At 52.6% G+C, this 24,331-nt stretch overlaps 1 protein-coding gene and 1 long non-coding RNA gene across 2 annotated transcripts; one reads left to right on the plus strand and one right to left on the minus strand.

Annotated features, from left to right (window-relative positions):
* Positions 1 to 470: 470 nt before the first annotated feature.
* Positions 471 to 9,165, minus strand: Shh (sonic hedgehog signaling molecule). Its single transcript, XM_005084199.4, has 3 exons — positions 8,866 to 9,165; positions 3,891 to 4,152; positions 471 to 1,251 (listed from the first exon to the last, which is right to left on the minus strand). The coding sequence occupies exons 1-3, from the start codon at positions 9,163 to 9,165 to the stop codon at positions 494 to 496; spliced, it is 1,320 nt and encodes a 439-aa protein (XP_005084256.1). The 3' UTR covers positions 471 to 493.
* Positions 7,677 to 10,624, plus strand: LOC121137025. The gene is made up of 5 exons (XR_005874230.1): positions 7,677 to 7,882; positions 8,128 to 8,180; positions 9,001 to 9,223; positions 10,107 to 10,160; positions 10,582 to 10,624. It is a non-coding gene; the product is annotated as an uncharacterized LOC121137025 (long non-coding RNA).
* The last annotated feature ends 13,707 nt before the right edge of the window (positions 10,625 to 24,331 follow it).

Below are 24,331 nucleotides of genomic sequence, written 5' to 3' on the forward strand. Positions count from 1 at the left end.
ACCCTAGCAGACAAAGAATGCAGAATTTTGCCTTCTGATGCGCAGGACGAGGGAGTGTAGAAAAATAGTCTCTCAGCAGGTTGCTTGGCCTCACAAAATAATCCCCCCCCCCCCCGTGAGTACAGTTCACACGATAATAAATTATCCAAGACACAAACTAGTTAAGGCTCTTGAAGGTCCGTTCATATTATTTAAAACATCTATTCATACCAAACAAATAAATAGCCAGGAGAGGAGAAAAATAACCCAAATAAGACAATAACAAAAAAAAATTCAAAAATATATATAAACTAAACACAACAATAGAACTCCCCAGGGTCTTTGCTTCCTTATAGTCTACTTTGGACTGTCCTACTTATTATTATTATTATTAATTATTCTTATAATTAAAAGTCTCCTTCCGTGAGCTTTCCCGCGTCGGTTGCTTATCTCACAGTCGCAGTCGCTCCCCGCCCCGCCCGCCCCCACATCCCCTGCCCAGTCCCCTCTGACTTCAGCTGGACTTGACCGCCATTCCCAAGGGATGCAAGGTCTCGCTGTCCAACAGCCAGGTACCAATTTGGTAGAGCAGCTGCGAGTACCAGTGGATGCCTGAGGCCGGCCCTGAGCCCCTTGTCTCCGCTGAGGGTTGGGGTGCGGGGATGCTGCCCCCACCCCCGGCGTCCGTGCTGGCGGGCGCCAGCGCGGCCAGGAGCGCGTGCGCCAAGCGGAAGGGTGCGAAGGCCCGGTGTGCCCAGCTGTGCTCCTCGATGACTGCGTAGCACGAGGCCAGCACACGGTTGATGAGGATGGTGCCGTGCGCCGTGAGTGGCGCGTACGCGCCCGCGGCCTCCTCGCGCAGCGTCACGCTGTGCACCGCGGCCGGCAGCAGCCGGCGGTCCCCACCACGCTCGGTCACCACGTACACACGCTGGCCGGGGCGCACACGACTGGCGAAGAGCGCGCTCGGTCCGGGTGCGGGCCCCGCGGCTCCCGTGTCGTTGTGCGGCGCCACGAAGAGCAGGTGCGCGGCGGTGAGCAGCAGGCGTTCGCGCGGCTCCCGCGTCTCGATCACGTAAAAGACCTTCTTGGCGCCTTCGTCGCGGTCCAGGAAGGTGAGGAAGTCGCTGTACAGCAGCCGGCCCTGGTCGTCAGCCGCCAATACGCGGTCTCCTGGACGCAGGTCCTTCACCAGCTTGGTGCCACCCTGCTCCAGGTGCACTGTGGCGGATCCCGGGAAGCAGCCCCCGGATTTGGCCGCCACGGAGTTCTCTGCAGGGAAGAGAGAGACGGGGTGTTGAGTGCCAAAGGAGAAAGGTATACTCGGGTTGTTTATGTGCGCGTGTGCGGTGGCCGTGCACGTTCGTCCCCACTCGGCTCGACCAGGGGTGCCCGCGTGATGGGAAGCGGGGACATTTGGGGGGGGATATCTCGTGGATCCAGACTGGTCTAGCATAGACCGTCCTGTGCCAGCAATCCCAGCGCCCCAGCGGTTAAATTCAGACCACTCTTCAGGATTGCACCCGCAAGGGGAAAAGTTAGCGGGCATCTCCTGCAGGGGGCGGGGGGGGGCACTCCTAACTTTCCTTCTGCCTCCTGTCCCATCCCCCTCTCTTGCACCCAGCCTCGCCGCGAACCCAGAAGGATATTTACTCTCCACTTGGATTCCTCAGGAAGCCTCCTTGAGCTCGCGCGGGCGCCGGGCGCACCCTCCTCTCTTGCGCCCGGACAGCAGGGCGCGGCGCCTCCCAGTGCGCGGTGCGAGAAGGCTGCGCCTGGGGAACCCGGGCCGCCCCCGCCTCTCGCTTCCCCAGTGAGGGCCTTGGTTGTTGGCCAGTGGATGGCCAGGGGGCGGGGAGCAAAAAATAGCTGTAGTCGTTGTAGCAACTGGACAAACATTCCAGAGGTTTGCCCGAGGTGTGAAAGCCCAAGACTTGTGTGGATTTTCTAATTAAAATCCAATAAAGAGCTGGGTATTGTCATTGTGATTTGTGGGATAAATAGGAGACAGCCTTGGAAAAGGGGGCACTTCCATTTCTCCCTCTTCCCCATTTCTCAGCTCACTCTCCAGCTCGCTGGCTGCCCCCTCCCTATTTGCTCAGGTGCAAACCCCCTCCCCCTCGTGCAGTTCACACACAGGGACTCTCCAGAAGCCCGGGCCTCACAAGGCACTATTTGCACAGCCCGGCCTCTCTTCCAAGCACTCGAGATGTGTATTTGAATTTTAAATGGCCAGGCCTGCTCAGAGCGCTGGAAGCGCGGGTTCTCAAGGCCCCTTGACTACCCGCTTTACCCAGCCCTCTGTAGCTCTTGGAGGCTCACTGTCCCGGAGGACAATAATTGAGGATGGGGCGGAGCGCAGGGGGCCAGGGAGGAGGGGTGGGGAGGTCCCAGTCTTCTTTGCATTCCAATCTCCAGGATCATGCTTTTGGCAAATAGAGATTGCCAGAAAGAATCTTCCTGCTGGAATTACAGAAGGCTTTTAATCTTCTCATCGGTTTCTCCGGCATGAAGTGCGGGGCTGGCAGTTGGAAGCACTCCATAGCCCCCCGGAATGCGACCCCGGGCTCTAGCTAGCCCGAGTCGTCGAGTCGCACGACCCCGCTTGACACACAAGGCGCGGTGTCCCAGCCCGCGTGCGCAGAATGCCAATGAGCTGCCCTCCAAGACTGGGGTCTGTACTGCCTGCGAGAGACCCTCGGAGCCGGATTACCGCTGCTCATTTGGGAGGAGATCCCCTAGGGACTCCGCGAACCGGGGAGGCAGGGAAGCCTTGTGTGTCCAGTGCAGACTTGAGGTTCAGGGACGAGTTTACTGGGCTATTCTGCCACCTGCATTTCTTCTCACCCTGGCCTGAGAGGAGTGCCCACTTTAGGGGGGGTTTCTGGAGCTGACACCTTCCTACAGGCCTTCCTGTCACCGCTCCTGAGCGCCCTAGCTAGTTTTTGTTGCCAGAGCCACACTTCTCTTTACCTAGTCAGTGTTTCTTGATGTTTAAGTTCCAACTAGTCTGTGTCGTTAAAATACACTCTGGTGATCTGGGGAACGCGAGGGGGCAGGACGGCGGTGGCGGAAGACAGACCTTAAGGGAAAAGTCATCATGAACCGCCCCGCCAGGGCACACAATCCCTAGAGGCTGGAGCACGTGTGCTGGCTGCCTGCCTCCCTAGCTGTTCCTCCCCGCAACAGAGTGTGGCGTTGCAGGCTCAAGGAACCCCGCCTCGCACTGGCTGGTTGCGGCCGCTCGGTGGGATCGCCTTCGGCAGTCTAGCCAGGGGCTCTCTGCATGCCAGCTGGGCTTCTAATAAGAACGGATGCTTCTGGGCTTGCGGCCTCCCGAGGTTGGAAGTACAGAGTTTATTACCTCTCACCAGGCCTTTTCCCCCCATATGCTTAGCGAGTGAGTTAAGTTAGTTTTGAATCCACAGGAGCCCAGCGGGGAGGAGCCTGTACCTAGGTTTATGCCCGGGACATCCACTTCAGCCCTTGGTGTGTGTGGGGGTGGGGGAGGGTAGGGGAGGGGGTCCCTAGATGAGAGGGATAATCAAGGTGAGCTCTGGCTAAATCAGGAATCGCCAGGCTAAACCAGAGTCTTAGGACCCCCTTCCACAATGTTCTCTGACACCTACGTCTCTATTACCCGAAGCAGGGGCTTCTAGAAACCACACAGCCTGGGAATCTGGACATGTAGAGATGCTGGCCAGTGGCCTGAAAGGTTTCAGAGGTACCTGGCTGGGGTGCTGTGGTGGGGTGTCTGTCATAGGACATACCCCCACTACAGAAATCTACTCATTTTCAAGAGCGTTCCCCTCTTTTCATGGCTCTTATCTGCTCCCCGCAGATAAGACCTTCTGGTGGAAAGGGTTGGAGGTGGAGGGTGGTGGAGAAAGGCCATGGGGAGGCTTGCTTACCTGCTTTCACAGAGCAGTGGATGTGTGCTTTGGATTCATAGTAGACCCAGTCGAAGCCGGCCTCCACAGCCAGGCGGGCCAGCATGCCATATTTGCTGCGGTCCCTGTCAGATGTGGTGATGTCCACTGCCCGGCCCTCGTAGTGTAGAGACTCCTCGGAATGATGGCCATCTTCATCCCAGCCCTCAGTCACCCGTAGCTTCACTCCAGGCCACTGGTTCATCACAGAGATGGCCAAGGCATTTAGCTTGTCTTTGCACCTCTGTAGGGAGAAGGAGGAAGTCTAAGTGACAGGCAACTTAGTTGGTGGTTTCTCTACCAACCGCAGACCTGGGACCCTGGGGTGGAGGCACAGCAGCCGCTGAGGGCCTGTCTCCAACCCACAAACTGAGATGCAGCTACATTGGCCAGGGAGAAAGGGCACTTTTTCCTTGAGTGAGATCCCAAGTGTATCTCTTTGGTGAGACAGGACTTCTGGTGCCCTTTAAGAACTGGAACTGCATTATTTGTGGAGGCCGGGCCTGCCCTCTATCTGCCTGGCCTGAAGAAAGCCCCTGTGAGGGGTGGGAAGCAGCTCACTGACAGGCAAGCAGGGCCAGAGAAACATTCCTGGTCCAGGCAGCCACATTCTTTCCCCCAAGGAGCTCCCCTCTGCCAGGCTTGTCTGGGGCCTGATTGTATTCGTGTTTTCTTTGACCAGCTCTCTTCCTCCCCTCTTGTTTTCTTGGCCTGCACAGAATGGTGTCCAGCAAGTTTGAAGAGCAAACTTAAGAAGTGGATGGGGGTGGGGTGGGAAAGGTAGGGGGATGGGGAGCGCCGGAAAGGCCCAAGGCTTCTGAGTCCTGCCCAAGAGGAGGTTCTGTGGAACTCCTGTTACTCCCCCTCCGGCGGGCGTGCAGGGCAAAGTGGAACTTGGGAGAGTGGGGGCACTCTTGGCCCACATTAAAAAAAAGATGTAAAAGGGAAGGAGCTGAGTCAGGTGTGTGGGGGCAGTAACCCGTCTCTTGGAAGTTTATGGTGGCATGCGATTGGGGGGGTTGTGGCTGGGGGCAAAATGGAAAGGGCACATTACCCAGAGAATTGGACCCCAGTGGAGGCAGGGATAATTTCAAATTGATTTCTGCAGAGGGTAGGGCGGTCGCCTACGATCCCTCAGGCTGAGAGGATTTGGAGCAGGTTACAGGGCGAGAGAATGACCCCTAGATGACTAACTTTAGCCAGAATGACTCTTGAAGGGACTGTTGCCCAGGCCTTCGGGGACAGACAAGAGGAAAAGTCATATACAACAGTAAAGCCCAGGAATATGATTGTAGAGTTAAACACACCACAAACAGGAGGGCTATAGTAACAACAGGTCTGCTCGGGCCTGCCAGCGGTTTTCTTTAGGAGGCAAGTCCAAAGGACAGAGTTAGAGTAAGGTCATCTTAGGGACTGAACGCGTTTTTCATGAAAATCAATAAGTAAACCTGGGTCAGTTTAAAACCGAGATTTGAAGTCAGTGCGCGCAGGCGCACACCACGGTACGCGCAGTTTATCTCCTCCTTCATTCCAGCTTGTACTCCACCCGCTCCGCTCCCTTCTCTCAGGAGGGGGAAGCCAGCGAAGTGGCTTTAACAAGCTTCCTATCCCGCAGCAGAGACAAGCTAGGGTAGGTTGCAGAGGGCTCCGAAGTCGGGTACCCTGAGCTGCACCATTAGGGCAGACGCGGAGAATCCCAGGCAAAGAACTCCGGGCTGAGATGGGCCCTCGACTCGGACAGGCCCAGGCCGATTGTCGCCTGAGTTGGCACCCGGTGCCTCACAGCCCTCCCCCCCCCCCCCCGCACCAGGCCCAGCGCGACTCTGCAGGCCTTTAGGGCAGGGTACTCCCCCGCCCGCACTGCGAGGGAAGGTACAGGCAAAGCCGGGAAGCTCGGCTCGGTTATTAATTCATTGGGTCGTGTGCCGCTAATCAAGCCCGACTCTGTGCAGCCACCGTGAAGCCCGGCAGGGTCACTGGGGCCCGGCTTTGTGTCTGCGGAGGCCAACTTGTTCCTGGGTCTCCAGCCCACCTCCCCGATCTGCACACCGGCTGCGCAGTTCGTGAGCGCAAAGCAGGCAGGGACCGTCACCTCCCAAAGTGGGCTTCCCACATCGTGAGAGAGGCGGTGACCCACTTCAAGAGACTACTTTCTAAACACACCCCACTCCATTCTTCCCCTAACTGGGACGGGGCCAGACTCCACTCTTCAAAGCAGAAACCACTCTTCAAACCCACACCTGGGCTCCTCCTCCCAGCTAGCACCTAAGCACCCAGGAAATCTATTCAGTCAGGTTCCTCAGGTGGTCCCCTCTCCCCTCTTGAGCCTGCAGAGTCCGCAGATCAGGCCCCATGCGGCCTCCCACCCCAGGCCCCTGGCCGCGGGCACAACAGCCTGGCGCTCTCTGGGGCCTGGCCTGCGCAAGGAGAGTGTCTGTCTGCGCTTCCCTCTCTTGAGTTAATATTAACCAGGAGCTCCTGCGATCCAGAACTGCTCTGAAAGTTCCACGGGGGACAATCCTGCCATGGTTGAGGGACTTGGGCTCAGTCACCTTAGAGAGACAGACTGGGAGGCAGGCAAGAGGGTTCCAGAGGGGCTGGCGGATGGCATGTTCCCAGGAGAATGCTCAAACCCTGAGCCCGAGATCCTCAGGCTTCACCCCGTCACCTCTAACCTTCCTTCCCATTCCCTCTTAACTCCGCCAACCCGGAATAAGAGGCTGGCGAGGGGTATACCAAGGGGAACTTCCAGATTGCCACCTTTACAGCCATCCTCATTTGGGGAGGGGGCTTTTGCGAGGTGGGTGAGAAGATCCTGGCCTTCCCCACCCCCCACTTTTGCTGTCTCTACCCTTTCTTTTTGTGTTGGGAACCAGGATAGCCACTGCCCAAGGGAAAAAAGTATTTGTTTTCGTTTCGTCCCTCTGAAGGAACTTGACAGAAGGTCAGAAGTTCAAATGCTGTTCGCGCGCGCACACAGCAGCGGCGGCGGCGGCGACAGCGGCAGCGAGAGTGTAGGGCTGCTGGGCCTTGGGTCCCGGGCCAGGAGGACCATCGGGAGGAAGGGACGTAGCTGGGGTTTCCGTTTAGGACGCTAAGGCAAAAGGGTCCGAGAAGGCAGCAAAGAGTTGCAGCCCAGGTCAGGCCCGCGGAGCTCCCTGCTTTGCGACTCCTCCCAGCTCAACCCCTGCCTGCGCGCCCGCCGAAGGGAATGAGCGCGCTCGGAGCCCAGCGCTCCGGCGGGGCGCGCTCGGCGCGTGCAGAGCGAGGGACAAGCAGCCAGAGCCCAGCCCCGCGCGCGCTGAAACCCTAGCCGCAGGATCGATAACGCAGGAGTAAGTGGAGCTGAAAGGCGTCTGCCACACGGCTCCGCGCTCTCGCAGCTCTGCAGCACGCAGAGGCCCGGCGCGCTGGGCAAGGGAGCCTGCCTGGGACCCCCTCGCAGACCCACCCGGGTCGAGGGACCTTGCGTGTCCTCACCAGGCCTCTTAGCTTTAGCATCGTCTTCCTTATACGTTCCTAAAGATCTCCTCACCATGAGATGCAGTCTCCCCCGGGGTGGGGTGGGGGTGCTGGGCAACCAGGGAATAAACGCTGGCTGGAGAACTCGCTCCTGCAAGCTGCATTAGCCCGGCATCCCGCGGCCCGCGCAGAGTTAACTGCAGCTTCCCGGCTCCCGCGCGCGCGCGCCCACACTCGCGGTCCAGATTTAAGGTGGTCGGGAGCAGATGAGGGAGATGGGGGGGGGGAGAATGGTCCTGTCCTCTGTCTCCAAGACACCCCCCTCCCCCGCTCCAGCTCTGGCCTGCCACCCTAAGGCTAGTCTCCTAGGCTTCTCAGTCAGCAGGTACCTGGTAGCGAGCTGTGCGACGCGTAGCAGGCAGTTCCACGCTCGCTTTCTCCAGCCCCCGCCCCCTGCTCCTGTGCCCAGCCAGCGCCGCTCCACCAGCCTCTTGGCGCACCTAGCCCTAAAGGTAGGACTTGAATATTTTAATAGGGCAGTAAAAAGGATGCTGACCTATATTTGCAAGGAAACCCATTTCCAGCTTCAGTCAGACGTGCGTGGAGTTTCAGAAAGTCTTGATTTGCCTGGGAGATTGGCAGCCTAGAAATCTCAAAGGAGGTGGGATGGGAGAGAGGATTGTGTTTTGCTTTGCCCTCTGTCCATCCACTCTCGCCGCCACTAATATTTATTCTCTTCGGATTCTTATGCAAGCAGGTTGAAAATTAAAGCGATTGCAAAACCAGCAAGTTCCAAGTCCCTCCCCTAAGGTACCGCGGGCTCTGGAGAACAGAGGAGCATCCTTAAAGAAATATCGATACATTCCCCCTGACCGGCACAACTGGGGATCACAGTCAGGCTATGGGGTTCAGTGGTGACAAGGCGAGCACCCCTGGAGCTCCTGCCTTTTGTCAGATTTGCCCCCTGGCTTTCCCAGTTAGAGTTCTTTGGTGGTGGCAGGGTAAAGGGTGGGGGTGGTCTTGGGGAAAAAACACAGAAAAGGGAAAATTAGGAGTTAGGAGCTGGGATGCTCCAGGCTGGGTTTGCAATGCCCTGGAAGCCCCCTGAAGTGTATAGGGGCATCCACACTCCCTCCATTTTCTGTCCCTGCTTGGAAAGGGCAGACACCCCCAAGAGTGAAGGTCTCTCCAAGTTACAAGCTAGAATAGAGACAGATAGATAGAGGAGGCCACCCCGGAAACTAATTAAATGAAGGACATAGCGAACCCCATCTTCTGGTGCCCCCACTCCACCCAAACCCTAAACTTCCTGCTGGACCCTTCACCTCCTTTCTCCTCCCGGAAGAGGAGTGTTAGGTGGGCAGGTGGGTGGGGAAGGAGAGGGCCAAGCCGCCTTCCTACCTGCCCAAAGAGCAAACAGAGCAGGGCTGACTGCTGGGTCACACGCAATCCCCCAGGGGAAGGAGCCCGTTTTCCACCCGTAATGGGTCTCTACCTGAGTCATCAGTCGGTCTGCTCCCGTGTTTTCCTCATCCTTAAATATGATGTCGGGGTTGTAATTGGGGGTGAGTTCCTTAAATCTCTCGGAGTTTCTTGTGATCTTCCCTTCGTATCTGCCGCTGGCCCCTAGGGTCTTCTCGGCTACGTTGGGAATAAACTGCTTGTAGGCTAAAGGGGTCAGCTTTTTGGGGTGCCGCCTCTTTCCAAACCCCCTACCGGGCCCGCACGCCAGCCCGGGGCACACCAGCAGCGAGGAAGCGAGGACCACCAGAAGACATCTCGCTAGCAGCAGCATCTCGTCCGCGGAACCTGAGGACTTGCGAGCTGTCCCCGCGCGGTCTGTGCGCGAGCGGGTACGCGCGGGTGTGTGCGTGTGCGCTCCTCCTTGCGCTCGGCTCTCCCTTCCTTGCTCGGCTCGTTCGTTCCCTCTGGCGCTGCCTGGCTCTTTCTCTTCCTATATAACCTTGCCTGCCGCTGCTGCAGGGGACTTGTCTCCGATCGCCACCCAGACAGGGGCTGCGATGGCAGGCTGCCGGTCGCTGGTAACGGAACACATCGGAGTTGGGTCTCGAGACAGCAATTAAAAGACAAAAAGAGCCTGATTTTAAATGGTAGCAAGGCTGGAGAGCTTGTGAGACAGGCTGCCTTTCGCACTATATTATAGCTGGCAGGGGCGCATCTGATTGGCCAAGCCGCACAAGCTTGTCTTCTGATGTTAACCCTGAGAAAGACTACATTCCCCCCCCCCCCCCCTCTTGCTGCTGTGGCTTTATTTTCACCTGAAGGCTCCCAGTTTAAAAAAAAAGGGAGGGAGAGAGAAAAGGTCTTTACTGAGGTAAAGGTGGGCGGGAGGGAGGAAGCCTTTTATTGGAATAATACCCTGCACTGCCGCTTTGTGTGCTGGGTTGCTTCCCCCCTTACTTCCTCTAGAATGGTAGATGCTTTGGTTAGAGCCAACATAAGTTTTTAAAGGACAGTCCAGATGCGTCCCCTCCACTCTCCAACCATCGAACATTCTTTCAATTGTTTGAGTCCAAAGCTGCCTCACTCCTATTTACCTTATTTGCACCCTCACCCCCTAGATGTCACTGGGTTGTGAAAAAAGGCTCACCCCGAGTGTTTCCTGAATACTTAGCATCTTTGGGTAGAGGGTGATCACAAGTGGCATGACCTGAAGCCTTGCTGCTTTAAGTGCCTTAGGGGAATTTGAAAATACTGTCCTCCATTGTGTTTCAGTGAGCGCGTCATAGGCAAACCTCTGCAGATGGTTGCATCGGAGCTGAGGGCCAGGTACAGTGTGGACTGCAGGACGGGCAGGGTGCACAGGTCCAGTGTGTCTAGGTGCTACACCTCGGCATAGGGATGGGGGAGGCCAGGCTGGTGTGTGCTTGGTGGGTGGAGGCCATTGTGCCTGGGGCAACTGAGAGTGGGCAAGGCCTCATGCATGCACCACCCCCACAATCGATCCCAGCAGAGCAGGACTGGGGTGAGCTGAATGCCGAATTCAGGTTCCTCAGCACAGCCGGCCTTCGCTGGAGCTTTGCAATCTAGTCTTCAAGGACAGAAGCTGGCCAGGTGTAGGGGCTCCAGACTGAAGGTGTTAGGGACCTAGGGGACAGTGTTCCGACCCCATAGAGGGGCATCTGAGAAGAGGACAGGCTGTCTAGAAGTCAGTATTGTCTGAGTGTCCAATCCTCTTTATGTCTTTCAGAAAAAGAAAATTCTCAAGAAATAAAATATGGAATTCCTTGTTCTAATGGATTATAGGCTTCTACTCTGGCCCTTCCCCCATCCTACTCACAGGCAGCGAGTCCTCTAGAATGGGCAACGGGGGGGGGGGAGCTATTCACGTGGAATGGAGCACCCATCCAGAGGACTGAGTTCCCGTGGGACCAGCCTCTCTCTCTTGATCCTGTCCCATTTCAGGGTCCAACATGCCTGAAGCTCAGCCCTCAAACAATGGGGTCTTCCAGCATTCCTTTTGCTTAGAAATCTAGATGTTTTTGGGTTGATGGAGGTGAAGGGAAAGGTGCTTGCTACTGTCTCCTGTCTGTCTCAGCCAGCAGCCTGGACAGTGCCTCACTATCCCAGCTTAGGAAGGGGTTGACCCAGGCTCTATGACCGCATCACTGGATTTTCTACCCTTTGGTTTGTGAAGAAGCAAGTGCAGACTCCTGGTGGGAAGCAGCCCTAGCTTCATGCAGGCCAAGGGAAGAGCCAGCCCGTGTCCTGTGTGTGCGTGCCTCCAGGAAAAACAGATACAAAAGGGAGCTGCTGTTCTTGACCCAGGAGGGTAGGCCCGCATGGCATGTGGCTGTCATGTCACTGGGAGGTGCTGGACCAGACAAGACCGGGAGCCTCATCTTCCCCATCTTTTCTCTCGCTGTGTGAGTGAGTGCTGGCCAGCACTCTTTAATGGATGTCTTTGAGTATAGACCGGCGGCGAGTGGATCCTGCACCTGTAGACCACTCCCCTCAGAATGATATGGGGTGGGTGGATGTGCTTTGGAAGCAAACCCCTGAAGCTCGGCATTCCATGTGGGCACAGCTGGCTTTGGAGTTCCCAGACATGATGAGCTCCCCCTTCGCTGTGACTTGGTTCTGCACTGGCCTATTGCCCACCCCCACTCCATCTCTAGGGACAAGGGATGCTAGTTCCAGAGAGAGCCTGGTAAGGGCTGGCCTTCCTGGAGGCAGGGAGGATCTTTATAAGGAAATAAAGATTCATTATAAGCCCTGCTGTTGTTTTATTTTGTACCTAAGGGCAGCTTGCTTCCTGCTGCAGGTTGCAGAAACACTTGGATAAAAAGCAATCACTGTTCATATTTGTTGCCTTGAAAACAAGATTAGGACCCCAGCTAGGGGGTCGGGGGACAAGTGTGGGTACTGTCCTCTGCCCTGGTCCCATGCATCCCACCCACGCCCCACTTCCCAGACACCAGACACCGGCTGCCTTCCACCTCCAGACACCAGATGGCTCCCTCTCTTTGCCTTTCCCCTCCAGACCATTGGGGCCCCTCCCTGTGCCTGCAAGAGATTCCAAAGCCCAGCCTTTGCCTGGCAGGGCCACGAGTCCCATTAACTCCCAGGGGCGACTTCTTACTTGTCTAGGCTCAGGTGTTCTTCCTGCTGGGCATTTGCATCCTTTTCACACTCCTTCCGTCTTTCCACCCACCTTTCCTTTCTTCACACTGAGGAAGACTGGCCAGCCTTTATGTCTGCCCCACCCCCCAGGAGGCGCAGGTCTAGCCATGGCCCCTTCCCCCTTCCGGCCCCTGCCGCTAGATGGCGTCCTCACTCTGCCTTCAGCTTTGGCCTGCCAGGTTTGGGAAATTCCTCCGGAGTCTACAGTTGGAAGGACCTGGATGCAGGGCTAGGCTCTTTGGTTCATCCTCCTCTTACTCTGCCGCCTGTCTGTGTTTCCTTCCGGACACTTACTTCCCTTTCCCCCGGTTTGAGGCAGGGATGGCAGTCCAGCCCCGGACCGCGCTTCCACGCGGTCTTTGGCAGGGGCCTCTTTTTTTTTCTGGCTTCCCTTTCAGTTGATTTCTCTTCCTCCCAACAGCTCTGCACCATCTCATTCCATCCAGTCACCCATTTTTCTTCCTGAATTTTTTCAGTTTTGGCAAATAGAGTTTCAGCGGCTCCATTTTGTTCCCTGGGGTGACAGCCAGGGGAGAGGAAAACTCCACAGTCAAGGAGATACGCTACAGCTTCTGGGTTAACTGTCAGAGAGTCACACCGCTAAGCGACACCCTGTCCATGACCTCTCGGTCCTCCAGTGGCATCTTCTGGTCCCCACATCTCAGTGTAAGCAGTGAATGTTTCCTCTTGGGTCCAAATAGGCCTCAGCTCTGTGGAGCCGTATAGTCTCTAAGTGATTTCTGATCCACTGTGGCCCCACATTTGTTTCTTGGAAAGAGAACTTAATGTGGGCAGGTGGCCTCATGACCCAGAGCACCAAGGATGGCTTTGGATGTAAGACCCAGCATTCTGACCCTGGTCTGGGCATTTCTCTACCACAGCTGCTTTGGTACCCCAGCATGCCACCGCCGTTCCTCCAATCTTGGAGCTACTGAAGCGCAGATGCCCTTGGGAAAGGTAATACATTAAGCCTGCACATTAGAATCACCTGGGGAGATTTGAAAAAAAAATGCCAGCCAACAGCCGTGGGGCCTCGCTCCCAAACAATCAAATCAGAGTTTCTGCTTTGCTAACTCTCTTGATGGGAATCCCCAAGACCTGGGGCAGGGGAGGGGGAACCACCTGGCTGCAGCTTTCAACTGGACTGGGGATGTTCCCTAGTCCCATGAGGATGCTCTTGGGCCCCCTGGAGATCCTCTTCTCTGGTTGCTGCTGGCATGGACTAACACACATGACTTCATAGGGCAGAGCAAAAGACTGGAAATAAGCATAACCAGTTGCTTATATTTTTAGAGAGCAGTATTGATGTATAGTGAGGGGCCCGTGTATGGGTGAGGGGGTATGTGAGATCAAGAGGTTTGCGGTGCTACAGCAAAAGCCAAGTGTGTGTGTGTGTGTGTGTGTGTGTGTGTGTGTGTGTGTGTGTGTGTGCGCGGCAGGAAACTGTAACAAGCCACTCGGTCCAGAGTAACCACAGGTCTAGATGCTCAGGTGCTGCGGGTGGTGGTGGAATGGGGTCCCTGTATTTGGATGCCCCTTAACACCTTCACGTTGAGGAATGGAGAATCAGACCATTTTTGCCTTCTTTCTGATTCTGGGGAGCCTCGCTGCCTGCTTTGACCCTCTCTGTCTGCAGCCGCTTGCCAGACAGGGCAAGCAGTAGAACATTACATCATCTGGGTGTCTTCTGTCCAGAGAGAAGAGAGCAAGAAGGGCCGGATGCTGCTGTGCCAGGTATAAGGCCAACTCTGTATGGGAGGGTCTATCCAGATGCCCGTGGCCTGGGAGTGGGTGCGGGGGTGTGTCATCAGGGCGCATTCTGTGTCCATTCATCCTGTTGAAGCTCCAGGCTGTTGAGCTCTCACATTGACCCCAGAGTCATTTTGGTTCCTATTGTGCCTCGAGTTTGTATCAGTTAGAATGTACATTCCTAGTGTGCTGGTTGGATTTTTGTCACCTTGACAAATCTAGACGTATCTGGGAAGAGAGACTCTCAAGCGAGGAGCTGCCTCCATCAGACTGGCCTGTGGTGTATCTTCTTGATTGATGATTGATGTGGGAAAGCCCACTCTGTTGTGGACAGTCCCAGCCCTGGGCTGTTGGTCCTGGATTCTATAAAAAAAGCAGGCCAAGAAAGCCATGGGGATCAAGCCAGTAAGCAGCACTCCTCCATGGCCTCTGCATCAGCTCCTGCCTCCGGGGTCTCCCCTTAGCTTCCCCTCTGAGGCACTGTCATTTGGAATTGTAAACCAAACAAGCCCCTTCATCCTCCAAGTTTATTTCAGTTGTGGTTGTTTACCACAGGAGCAGAGAAGCAAACTAGGACAGCTAGTCTTTCCAGAAAGTCTTGGAACCCTGAGTAAGGTAAGGGATTCTCTGGAAATTTCTGACATGGTGCTATGAAGAGAGAGTCTTGGATCTGTGTGTGACAAGAAGAGGCTCCTGCCAGTCCTTTCTACTTCTCTTTGAAGTTCTCACTTGTACAATGAGGGTCTGAAGCTGAGGGCTCCCCATGGTAGCCCTTCCTGCCCCCAGTCAGTTGGGGAAACTATGGTCCTAACCTCAGAGTGGGCACCAGAAGCCTAGGGTCAGACCTGGTGGGCGGACAATGAGGGGGTGCTGCAGAAGGCAGCTTGGGCTCAGGGGCAAGAGTTTTCTCCAAGGAGAGAGTTTCTCCTCCCCTCTTTGTCTCTCACCCACAGTTCCCTTCTTCAATGGCTGTGAAATTCCATCTCTTTGGGGGTTGGACTCTTTATTTTCCACAGTCTTACCCAGAGAGGGTCTCCACGCCTGAAAGTCACATGTCACCTAGAACTTAGGTTAGTAGAAGCTTCTTGCTCAGTGTTGCTCATCTCTTTCAGTTGTACTTGGACTGAATGTCAACTTACCAACACAAACAACCCTATCAATGAAACTGAAGCACAGTTTGTATATCCTATCTGACCTCACAGGGAATCTATGGCAGGAACATCAGCAAGCATGATCCCTGGCCCCAGAGCCTGCTGCAGATCTTGCGACTGTGGGGCTTGTGACTGCATCATCAGAGGGCAGGAAGGTGGGAAAAAATGTCCTGAGCACCAAGAGCAGGATTGAACACACACTTGGAAAGATCAGCTGCAGAGGGATGCACGGGTCTTGGGGCCCGGAGATTCCGAGGAGCGACTTAGGGGTGTCTGAGAGCAGTTTCCCTCTGCTGCTCAGTCCCGTAGCTCCTAGCCTCACCCCAAAGCATCAAGGCATGAGTGGTCTGTGTGGCCTTGACCCTCGGTGTACTCCCTTCTTTGTCTGATATGAGTGTTCCTAAGAAAGATACCGTGTGCCCCATAGTGGGCAAACACCCAGAGTTCAGGAGCAGACACGTTCAAGTTGAGTTTCTGTGATTCTGTAACCACTAATGGAGCCAATCTCCCTGTTGTCCTCAGAGGCCGTCTCGTTTCCAGGGCTCCAGCTTTTCTGTGGTGGCCTGCATGGGCATAATGGCTTATAAAGGAGAGGTTTTAAGACGAGTTCACTTTCCTGTTGCGGGGATAAAATGCCATGACAAAAGCAGCTTAAAGGAGAGTTTTTTCCTGATTCACTTCTGGGCATTGTCTGACAGCAGGAGCATGAGGCGACTGGTCACACTACATTTTCAATCAGGAGGGAGAGAGACATGAAAGCTGATGTAAGGCTCACCTTCTCCCTTTTTTGCAGCTCAGGGTTCAAGCCCAGGAGATGGCTGCCCCCACAGTGGGCGGGTCTTCTTACCTCAATTAACCTAGTAATCAAAATAATTCCCAGTAGGCATTCCCAGAGACCCATCTTCCATTGGTTCTAGATCTCATTAAACTGACAACTGAGATTCATCATCATAGCTCCCTGGTGCAGCCTCATGGACAGGCCCTGGCTTAGGGTTCCTTGGTGGCCTGCACATTAGAGCCATGAATGTCAGATCCCGTTGCCCCTCTTACAGGGGGGTGCACAGTCAGGCTTCCACTCACATGCCTGCTAGAATAAGGAATAGACATGACTCTGGTGACTGTCCCTGTGGCTAAGGTGATTCTTTCCCCATTGTCATGTTGCAGTTTTGGCAGAGTTCAGTTTTATTTTCAGATTATTGGTGTATGAGGTTTAGGTGACATGTATATCCACGCAGATGTCATGGCTGTCCAAGGCTGAGTCTATGTGCCAACTCCTCTCAAGGCTAGGTGCTTCTATCTGAGAGTTTGGCAGCTGGCCTCCTACATGCTGGGAACTGAGTGCTTGGCTAGCCTGGCTACATGCTCAGTCTTGGCCTGTGTGTTTAGTCTATGTGCTATGCACAGTAGGCAACTTAACACAAGAGTCTCATAGAGTGGGGGCTAAAAGTGTGTGGCTTGCTAGTAGCGTTTGTTTTATTTGTGCCTCAGCTTTCTTTGGGTAGCTGGGTTGGTGCTCAACCCCAAGAAATACCAGAAACCTTGGCCCTACTTCACAGTTTTTTAAAAAATTTAAATTAGAGACAATCTTATTTTACATATCAATCCTAGTTCCCTCCCCCTCCCATACCCCCCACCAGACCCCCATTCCAACCCTCTTCTGCTCCCCAGTGAGGACGAGGTCTTCCATGGGGGATCATCAGAGTCTGTCACATCATTTGGGGCAGGGCCTAGGCCGTCCTCCATGTGCCAAGGCTGAGAGAGTTGCCTACTTGACAGATTACCAGGTGTTTTCCCATTGGGATCTCATTGGGTCCCCAGTATCCCTAGTATAAGACAAGGTGGGACACCATGTACGTTTCATAGCTGATGTTGGGTGATTTCCAGGAAGATTCCCAGTCAGGTTAGGACCAGACCTGGAAGGCTTTTGTTTGGTTCCAGGTTGCTATATCAGAGATGCTGGGAACTTTATTCAAAGCATTTGAGTAACTTCAAGAGGGAAGATTCACATGCCTATAGAAGCCTTTGCTTTTGCCATAAGTACCTTGGGCAGGGATCACTCCTGGTGAGTTTTGTATGTACTTCTGCCTCCTGCCCCAAAGCCTGTTCATCTCTAGCTGTAGTCCCCAGATTTCTAGCTTATTGTGCTGTGAGAAGCTAACCAATAGCCTGTGTTCATTCATCCTTCCTTCCTTCCTTGCTTCCTTCCTTGCTTCCTTCCTTGCTTCCTTCCTTCCTTCCTCCCTCCCTCCCTCCTTTCTCTCTCTCTCTCTCTCTCTCTCTCTCTCTCTCTCTCTCTCTCTCTCTCTCTCTCTCCCTCCCTCTCTTTCTTTCTTTTGAGATGGGGTTCTCTGTGGCTTTGGAGGCTGTCCTGGAACTAGCTCTTGTAGATCAGGCTGGTCTCGAATTCACAGAGATCCGCCTGCCTCTGCCTCCCAAGTGCTGTGATTAAAGGTGTACGCCACCACTGCTTGGCTTGTCTGTGTTGTTTCTTATATCCATATTTCTTGCTGGGGAGTTGGTACTTGTGTTCTGACATCTAGGCTGTTATCAACACATCTACCCACTTTGAGAAGAGTCTTTAGGGTATTGGTTTCATTCATCTTCGTAGGTCCCTCAGCTAAGATGATGTACAATAAATATTGATCACTTGATGAAAGTTTCTTATCAGTGCAACACACGTCAGTAGTTTCTATTTAGAAAGGAAACCAATATGTAAGAACAACCTCAGGCACCACCGCTGGAATTTGGCTTCACTGGGACAAACGTGTGAGGCCAAGGGCAACTCAATGTAGGATAAGCCAATTGATTTTCAAGAGGCCATTTCTTTAGCTTGGCTAAAAAGGACATTCAACCAAACTGAGTTATGACTCTGAGATACCATCTTACACCTGTCAGAATGGCTAAGATAAAAAAATAATGAGGACAGCTTATGTTGGTGAGGATGTGGAGTTAAGGGAACACTCCTCCACTGCTGGAGGGAGTGCAAACTTATACAATCATTTTGGAAATCATTGTGACAGTTTCTCAGAAAATTGGGGATCAATTTACCTCAAGACCCAATAATACTACTCTTGGGCATATCTCCAAAGGATACTCAATCATACCACAAGGCCACATGCTCAACAATATTCATATGAAGAAGCATTATTTGTAATAGCCAGAACCTTGAAACAACCTAGATGCTCCTCAACAAAAGAATGGGTAAAGAAAATGTGGTACATTTACACAATGGAGTATTAGTCAGCTGTAAAAACCAATGACATCATGAAAGTTGAAGGCAAATGGATGGAACTAGAAAAAAAACCATCCTGAGTGAGGTAACCCAGAATCAGAAAGACAAACACGGTATGTAGTCACTCATAAGTGGGTGTAAAGCAAAGGATAACCAGGATACAACCCATAGCTCCAGAGAAGCTAGATAACAAGAAGAATCCTAAGAGAGACACATAATTCACTGTGGGGGTGAGGGCATCAGTAAAGGGGAGGGGGTGGGGGATGAGAAAATGAGAGAATGGGATGGTTGAGGGGGTAGGGATGGAGAGGAAGAACAAGGAAAGACATACTTAGATAGAGCGAGCCACTATGGTTAAGAAGAACCCTGGTGCTAGGGAAATTGCCAAGAATCCACAAGGATGACCCAGCTAAGACTCCTAGCAATAGCAGAGAGGGTGCCTGAACTTGTCTTCTCCTGTAATCAGATTGGTGAATACCTCCACTATCATCAGAGAGCCTTCATCCAGCAATTGATGGAACTAGGTGCAGAGATCCACAACCAAGCACCAGACTGAATCCCGGGAATCCAGTCGAAGATAAGGAAGAGGGAACATATGAGCAAGGGAGGTCAAGATCATGGAGGGGAAATCTCCAGAGACAGCTGAACCAAGCTTGTGTAAACTCATGAACTCTGGACCAACAGCTGTGGAGCCTCCATGAGACTGAACTAGGCCCTCCATATGTGGGAGACAGTTGTGAAGCTTGGGTTACCTGAGGGTCCTCTGGCAATAGGATCAGAATCTACCCCTGGTACATGGGCTAGCTTGTTGGAGCCCATTCCCTATGGTGGAATGCCATGCTCAGACTTAATGCAGAGGGGAGGGGCTTGGTCCTGCCCCAACTTCATGTGCCAGAGACTTTGTTGGCTCCTCGTGGAAGCCTTTACCTGTTGGGAAGAGTAGATGTGGGAGGAGGGGCTGGAGGGAGAACTTTGGTTGGAATGCAAATTGCAATAAAAATAATATAAGTAATAAATGGAAAAAGCTTCTACTTCTTTTATTTCCAATACTCTTTTGAGTAGCAAACAGGATAAGCCACTGGGAAGTCACCACGTAGCTTAGTGGGTCTGACACTTATAAAGAGGCTGCCTTTAGAAAGCAGGCTCTTACTTTTTTTTCTGCTTTTTTTCCAAGACAGGGTCTCACTAGGTAGACTTGACTGTCCTGAACTATGTTGATCGGTTAACCTCGAATTCCTCTTACTTTTTCATTGGGCATAGAAATGCTGCTCTGTGGCATATGGCTCCTTTATACACAAGAGTCCCTGTGATGACCTAGTCCCACCCAAGAGCAGTGTAACTATAGCCACTTGTTTCCAGAGGGCATTGAGTCCTCTAGGTAATACTACATGTGGGCACACATCAGCCATTGTGATATCCAAGTGACAGGAAGCTGAATGTGCCTGGATTCTTAGTTTAGTCTCTGCCATAGAGGCCCATTGAGATCCATAGTTCATTCCCTTTCTCTGTCTTGGAAGGCAGGACCTCAGTGAGCTGTGTTTACTAACTTTGAACTTAACTCTCCTCACCCAAGGCTTGAACTTCCAGGAATCCAAGTGTCCAGGTACTGTCCAGCACTCACTCAAAGCTGTTTCCTTCCCCAGTGATGGCTACCGTAAGCCACCTCTTTCTACCAGCAGCCTGTTCACAGAGAGGGGAACTCCTCGTTGGCCTGGTCCCTAGAGAATGCTCGGTGGCACTTTGCCACAGATGGAAGGAAGGGCTGAGGAGGAGCCTAGAGGGTGTCTTGCTGGGGGAGGGCAGGGTGTCAAGAGAGACCCAAAGGTATGGGAAGGAGCCAAACTGCACACCTCTCCCCTGGTCTTTTCAGGGTGAGGTGGCTAGCCCCAAAGTACACAGGCCCTCAGACTGCATCGAGCTCTGTTTGCGTAGCACCCAGACAAAGCCTGCCCTGGGGGATGCTCCCCTGCTCCCTCCCACCATGGCAACCCCGGCATTCACTGGACCATGGGAGAAGGCCAAGTATGCATACGATTGTCTCCGACTCTCTTGTTTCTTCACATTGGCAGACGGCGTTTGAATGTTGTGTACATGTTTTTCTTTCTCATCCTGACATATTTATACCCTAGTTTTGTTTTGTTTTATTTGGCCTGGTGGAGAAGGGCTGTGTGTGGGAGGTGACGGAGTGGCCGGGACACCCTTTGTATTAGATTGTTTGTGAATGCTCATCTATGGGGCTTAGAATTTGACCACGGAAGGAAGGGACTTGGAAGCAGTCTTAAAACTGCATGCCAACGTGATCGCGCGGCGTTTTGATTCAGCTATTAATGAATCAAATGAAGCAGGTATAAAGGCTTCACATACCTCAGGCAACAGTTCCGTAAAGAAAGCAGTAAAACACGTAATTAGGCAAATCAAATAAGGCACGGAAACAGCTTTCAAATATTTAGTCACATGTCATTCCCCATTAGCTTACTGTGTGCTTAAATGAGCCTGTGGTTTTACGGCCTGGTTAAAAAGAGAAGCAGCTGCTGAAGGAAGCAGGGCTTTTGAAGGTTGCTTCTTCACACCTCAAGGTGCTGAGCAGGGCCAGCTACACCTAATGGAAGGGGAGAATGAGAATAGGACTTCCAAAGACAGCAGCCTTGGAGAACCCTGTTGACATCAGGGTGGCATCAGCGTCAAGTTCATGAGGCTGCAGCCAGAGGGGTCCTTGGGGCCCCATGTCCCATTCCCGTTTTTGTGAGATAGATGGTCTCTTGAACAGTTACAGCACTTTTGTCCAAATCTGCCGCAATGTGACAACTATTGGTCAAGCCATTGGTTGCCTTTCTTTGTATAAATAATCGATTCTAATCAGTAATTGCATCTGGGCAACAGTTCAACTCTGTTGTCATCTTTTGGCTCCTAGCATTGTGACTCCAAGGGCAGCAATACACTTTACTATTACAGTCTTCAAGACCAGACAGCATTTATTCACTGTGTGTTTCTACATTTCAATTCCATTTCCATTGTACAGAAAAGAGAGGCATGTGAGAGTCAGAATCTTAAGGATGGCAACTATCTGAGCTTCTACAGAGGATGGACCATCTCTCTTAATTTTCATAGCTACAGCCTGGGATTGCCGAAGAGATTTTTCCTAGGCAGGTTTCTTTTTTAACTCATTTATTTATTTATTTATTTATTTATTTATTTATTTTTGTTTTCACTAAGGTGTTGAATACTGAACAGGAGGAAGGACTGAGGGAGAAAAGCAGGTGTTATGTCAAAGATAAACCAAAACTCTTATGCAAAGAGCTTGCAGACCTAACCCTTCTCTGTGTGAGTGGCTTGTGGAAGGGAGTCAAGCCTACCCAAACAGGTGTGGATACAAGGCTGGCATTGGGAAGGACAGCACTGCGCCTCACTGACCGTGTCCCTCGCTTGTAGCCCTGACACTGCAGCACATTTCAGCCTCTTCTCTCACCGCGGTGTGGCCTACAGCGGGCTTGGGGTATTCTGCACTTAACTGTAGCACTGCTGTCTAACTTGGCCTTATATCTTCTCATATCAGAAGGTTAAGTGTCCAATCATCTGACTTATGGAATAAGGCATCCATTAAGAACCTTAGTTAGATTGATGCATATGGTACATACCTCTAATTCCAGCTACTGGGGGAGGTTGAGGCAGGAGGATGGCAAGTTCAAGGCCACCCTGATCTACAAAGTGAGTTCAAGGCCAGCATGGACAACTTAGTAAGATTCTGTCTCAAAAAATACTAGCAGCAGCTGGGACTGTAGCTCATCGGTGGAACACCCACCTCGCACGCACATGGCCTTAGGTTCAACCCAAGTAGCAGAGAAAAGAAAAATAAGTTTAATTAAAATAAAGGATACCTGTTCTTGACTGTTACCTTAGGGTTGGGTAGGAGCAGGGGTCTGCAGGGACCGATGTAGTGTTCCTGACATCATCTGGTTTAAATCAGATGTGACGACTACATGTTTTTAGAGGTATTTAAGGTGTGACAATTTCCCTTCTTTCTATTCTCTCTCTCTCTCTCTCTTAAGATGGAGAGTGAAAAATTCCATTGTTTCATTAGAAGAAAACGTGACATTTGCTCCTGGTACAAAGGTTTGTAGGAGATGTGCTGTGAAGGAATAAGAGTCCTATTAAAATATTTATAAATCGAAACAGCCCCAGAAGCCACATGCTCTATTAGGCCTTTCAGTGTTCTGTTCTGAAAGCCAGATAAATCATCATTCATAGAGCAAAGATGAGAAATCCAAACAGACACAAAGAGCTCAGAGAACTGCTGTAAGAGGAGGCCATGCAGGCTGGGAACTCAGCATGGCACAGGCAACCGTGGAAGCCTAGGCATTTCTGACTCATCAAAAGGGAAAAGGGGAAGAAGTTTGGTGCCTCCAGAGAGCATCAGGAGGCAGCGAGTTGTCAGCCGTGGGCTGCTGATCTGTTACAGAAGAGTGGAGTTAGTCTGGCCTAAGCCTGGGGCAGGTGGAGGTAGGGCAGGGTGAGGCCTCGCCCGCCCAGACCACTCTGGCACTATGTTGGCACCTTCCAACCAGCCCATGGGCTTGGAGGAAGACTCATGGATCAGGGGCACACTTCTGCGTGTCCGGAAGTCTGTTTGCCCACTGGTATAGCTGCTGTCACTTATTCAGACAACCATTTAGTCCACTGCACTCCTGGTGCCTGCTGAGGCTATGCCAGCTCCATACTTTGGTGCAAACTTGAGGCCCATCCCGTGCTTGGAGAAATAGCTCAGGTGACCAAGGAAAGAGGTCATGTTTGCTTCTTCATGCTGGGGAGTCAGAGGTTTCTCAGCTGGGCATTATGTGCCATACAGCTGGTATAAATTTGAGAGGCCACATCCACACAGCACCAATCGGTTCTACAGTTCAGTCTATGGGCAAATCTGTTTTTTGCTTTCTTTCTAATTTGGGTGGAGTAGATACCTTTGCTCTGCTTGAAGTCAGTGCTAGGACTTTCCTGTCCCCTTCTCAGCAGCAGCACCCATGCTCAGCTTAGGGCTTCATCCCCCTCCAGTGGCACAGGCTGGTGCCCACTGTTGCTGTCGCTACCCAGTAAGGGCTCTGTTTATGTGTCTGACTGAAAGTTCTATCTCCTTTTGGGAATCTGAGGTTTGGTTTTCATTCAGAAATATGTCAGACCTCCAGAGAATGATGAGCTACTGTCAAGTATATTTGCAGCCAGGGTGTGTGGTCCCTGCTCATGCCATGGTGATCAGATCTCTATCTGGTCCATTCTCTGGGCAGAGCGCTTAGCTAAGATCCAGAGGCACTTGCTAACTGGGAGGTGACGGTGGCGAGCAGGCTATCACATTTCCCCGTTTTGTCAGTATCGTGGGTGTTTGGGGAAGACTGTCAGCTGTGCAGCCATGATGGAAGCTGCGTGGAAGCGCCGCAGAGACCCAAACGAGAACCACCCTAATGACTCAGCAAGCCCACACTGGGAAGTGAAGTCAGTGTGTTGAAGGGATATATGTCCTGACAGGCTCACCCCAGCACTGCTTATGCAGCAAAGATACGGGGAAGCAGCTGTTCATAAAGGAACGGGTAAAATTTGGTCTATATGTGCAGTGGGATATTACCCAGCCTTTAAAAAGGAGAAAAGTTCAGCTGTTTTCAAGAACATCGATACTCCTAGAAGAGACTAGGCAAAGGGAAGGAGACCAGACGCAGAAGGACTGAGGTTCCGTTTAGATGTAGTGGCCGGAATGACATTTGAATTCGTGATCCCTAGTTGATGGCACTATTTGGGGAGGCTTCGGAGGTGTGGCCTTATTGGAGAGAGTATGTCACTGGAGGCTTTTCTCTGCTGCTTCAACCCAGAACCTAAGGCCATGTGAGTGCTAGGTGTGTGTTCCACCACTGAGCTACAGCCCCAGCTGGCTCTGCGAGCTCCAAGACTGGAGCCATTTCTAATTAGCTTTGGCTCTGCTTCCTGCTTGGGGAGAGGTGAGATCTCAGCCATTCCTGCTGCTGTGACTGTTGTCTCCTGCCACAATTCCCTGCCACGAAGGGAACCAGAAGCCCAAATAAATTCTTCCTTCTGTAAGTTGCTTTGGTCATGGTGTTTCATCACAGCAGCAGGTAGAGAAGCAGACTCTAAAACCGCTGGATTCACAGCAACAGAGGACAGAATGGTGGTTTCCCGGGGCTGGTGGA

The sequence above is a fragment of the Mesocricetus auratus genome, unplaced genomic scaffold (assembly GCF_017639785.1).
Source record: "Mesocricetus auratus isolate SY011 unplaced genomic scaffold, BCM_Maur_2.0 Super-Scaffold_100676, whole genome shotgun sequence".
NCBI classification, from domain to species: Eukaryota; Metazoa; Chordata; class Mammalia; order Rodentia; family Cricetidae; genus Mesocricetus; species Mesocricetus auratus.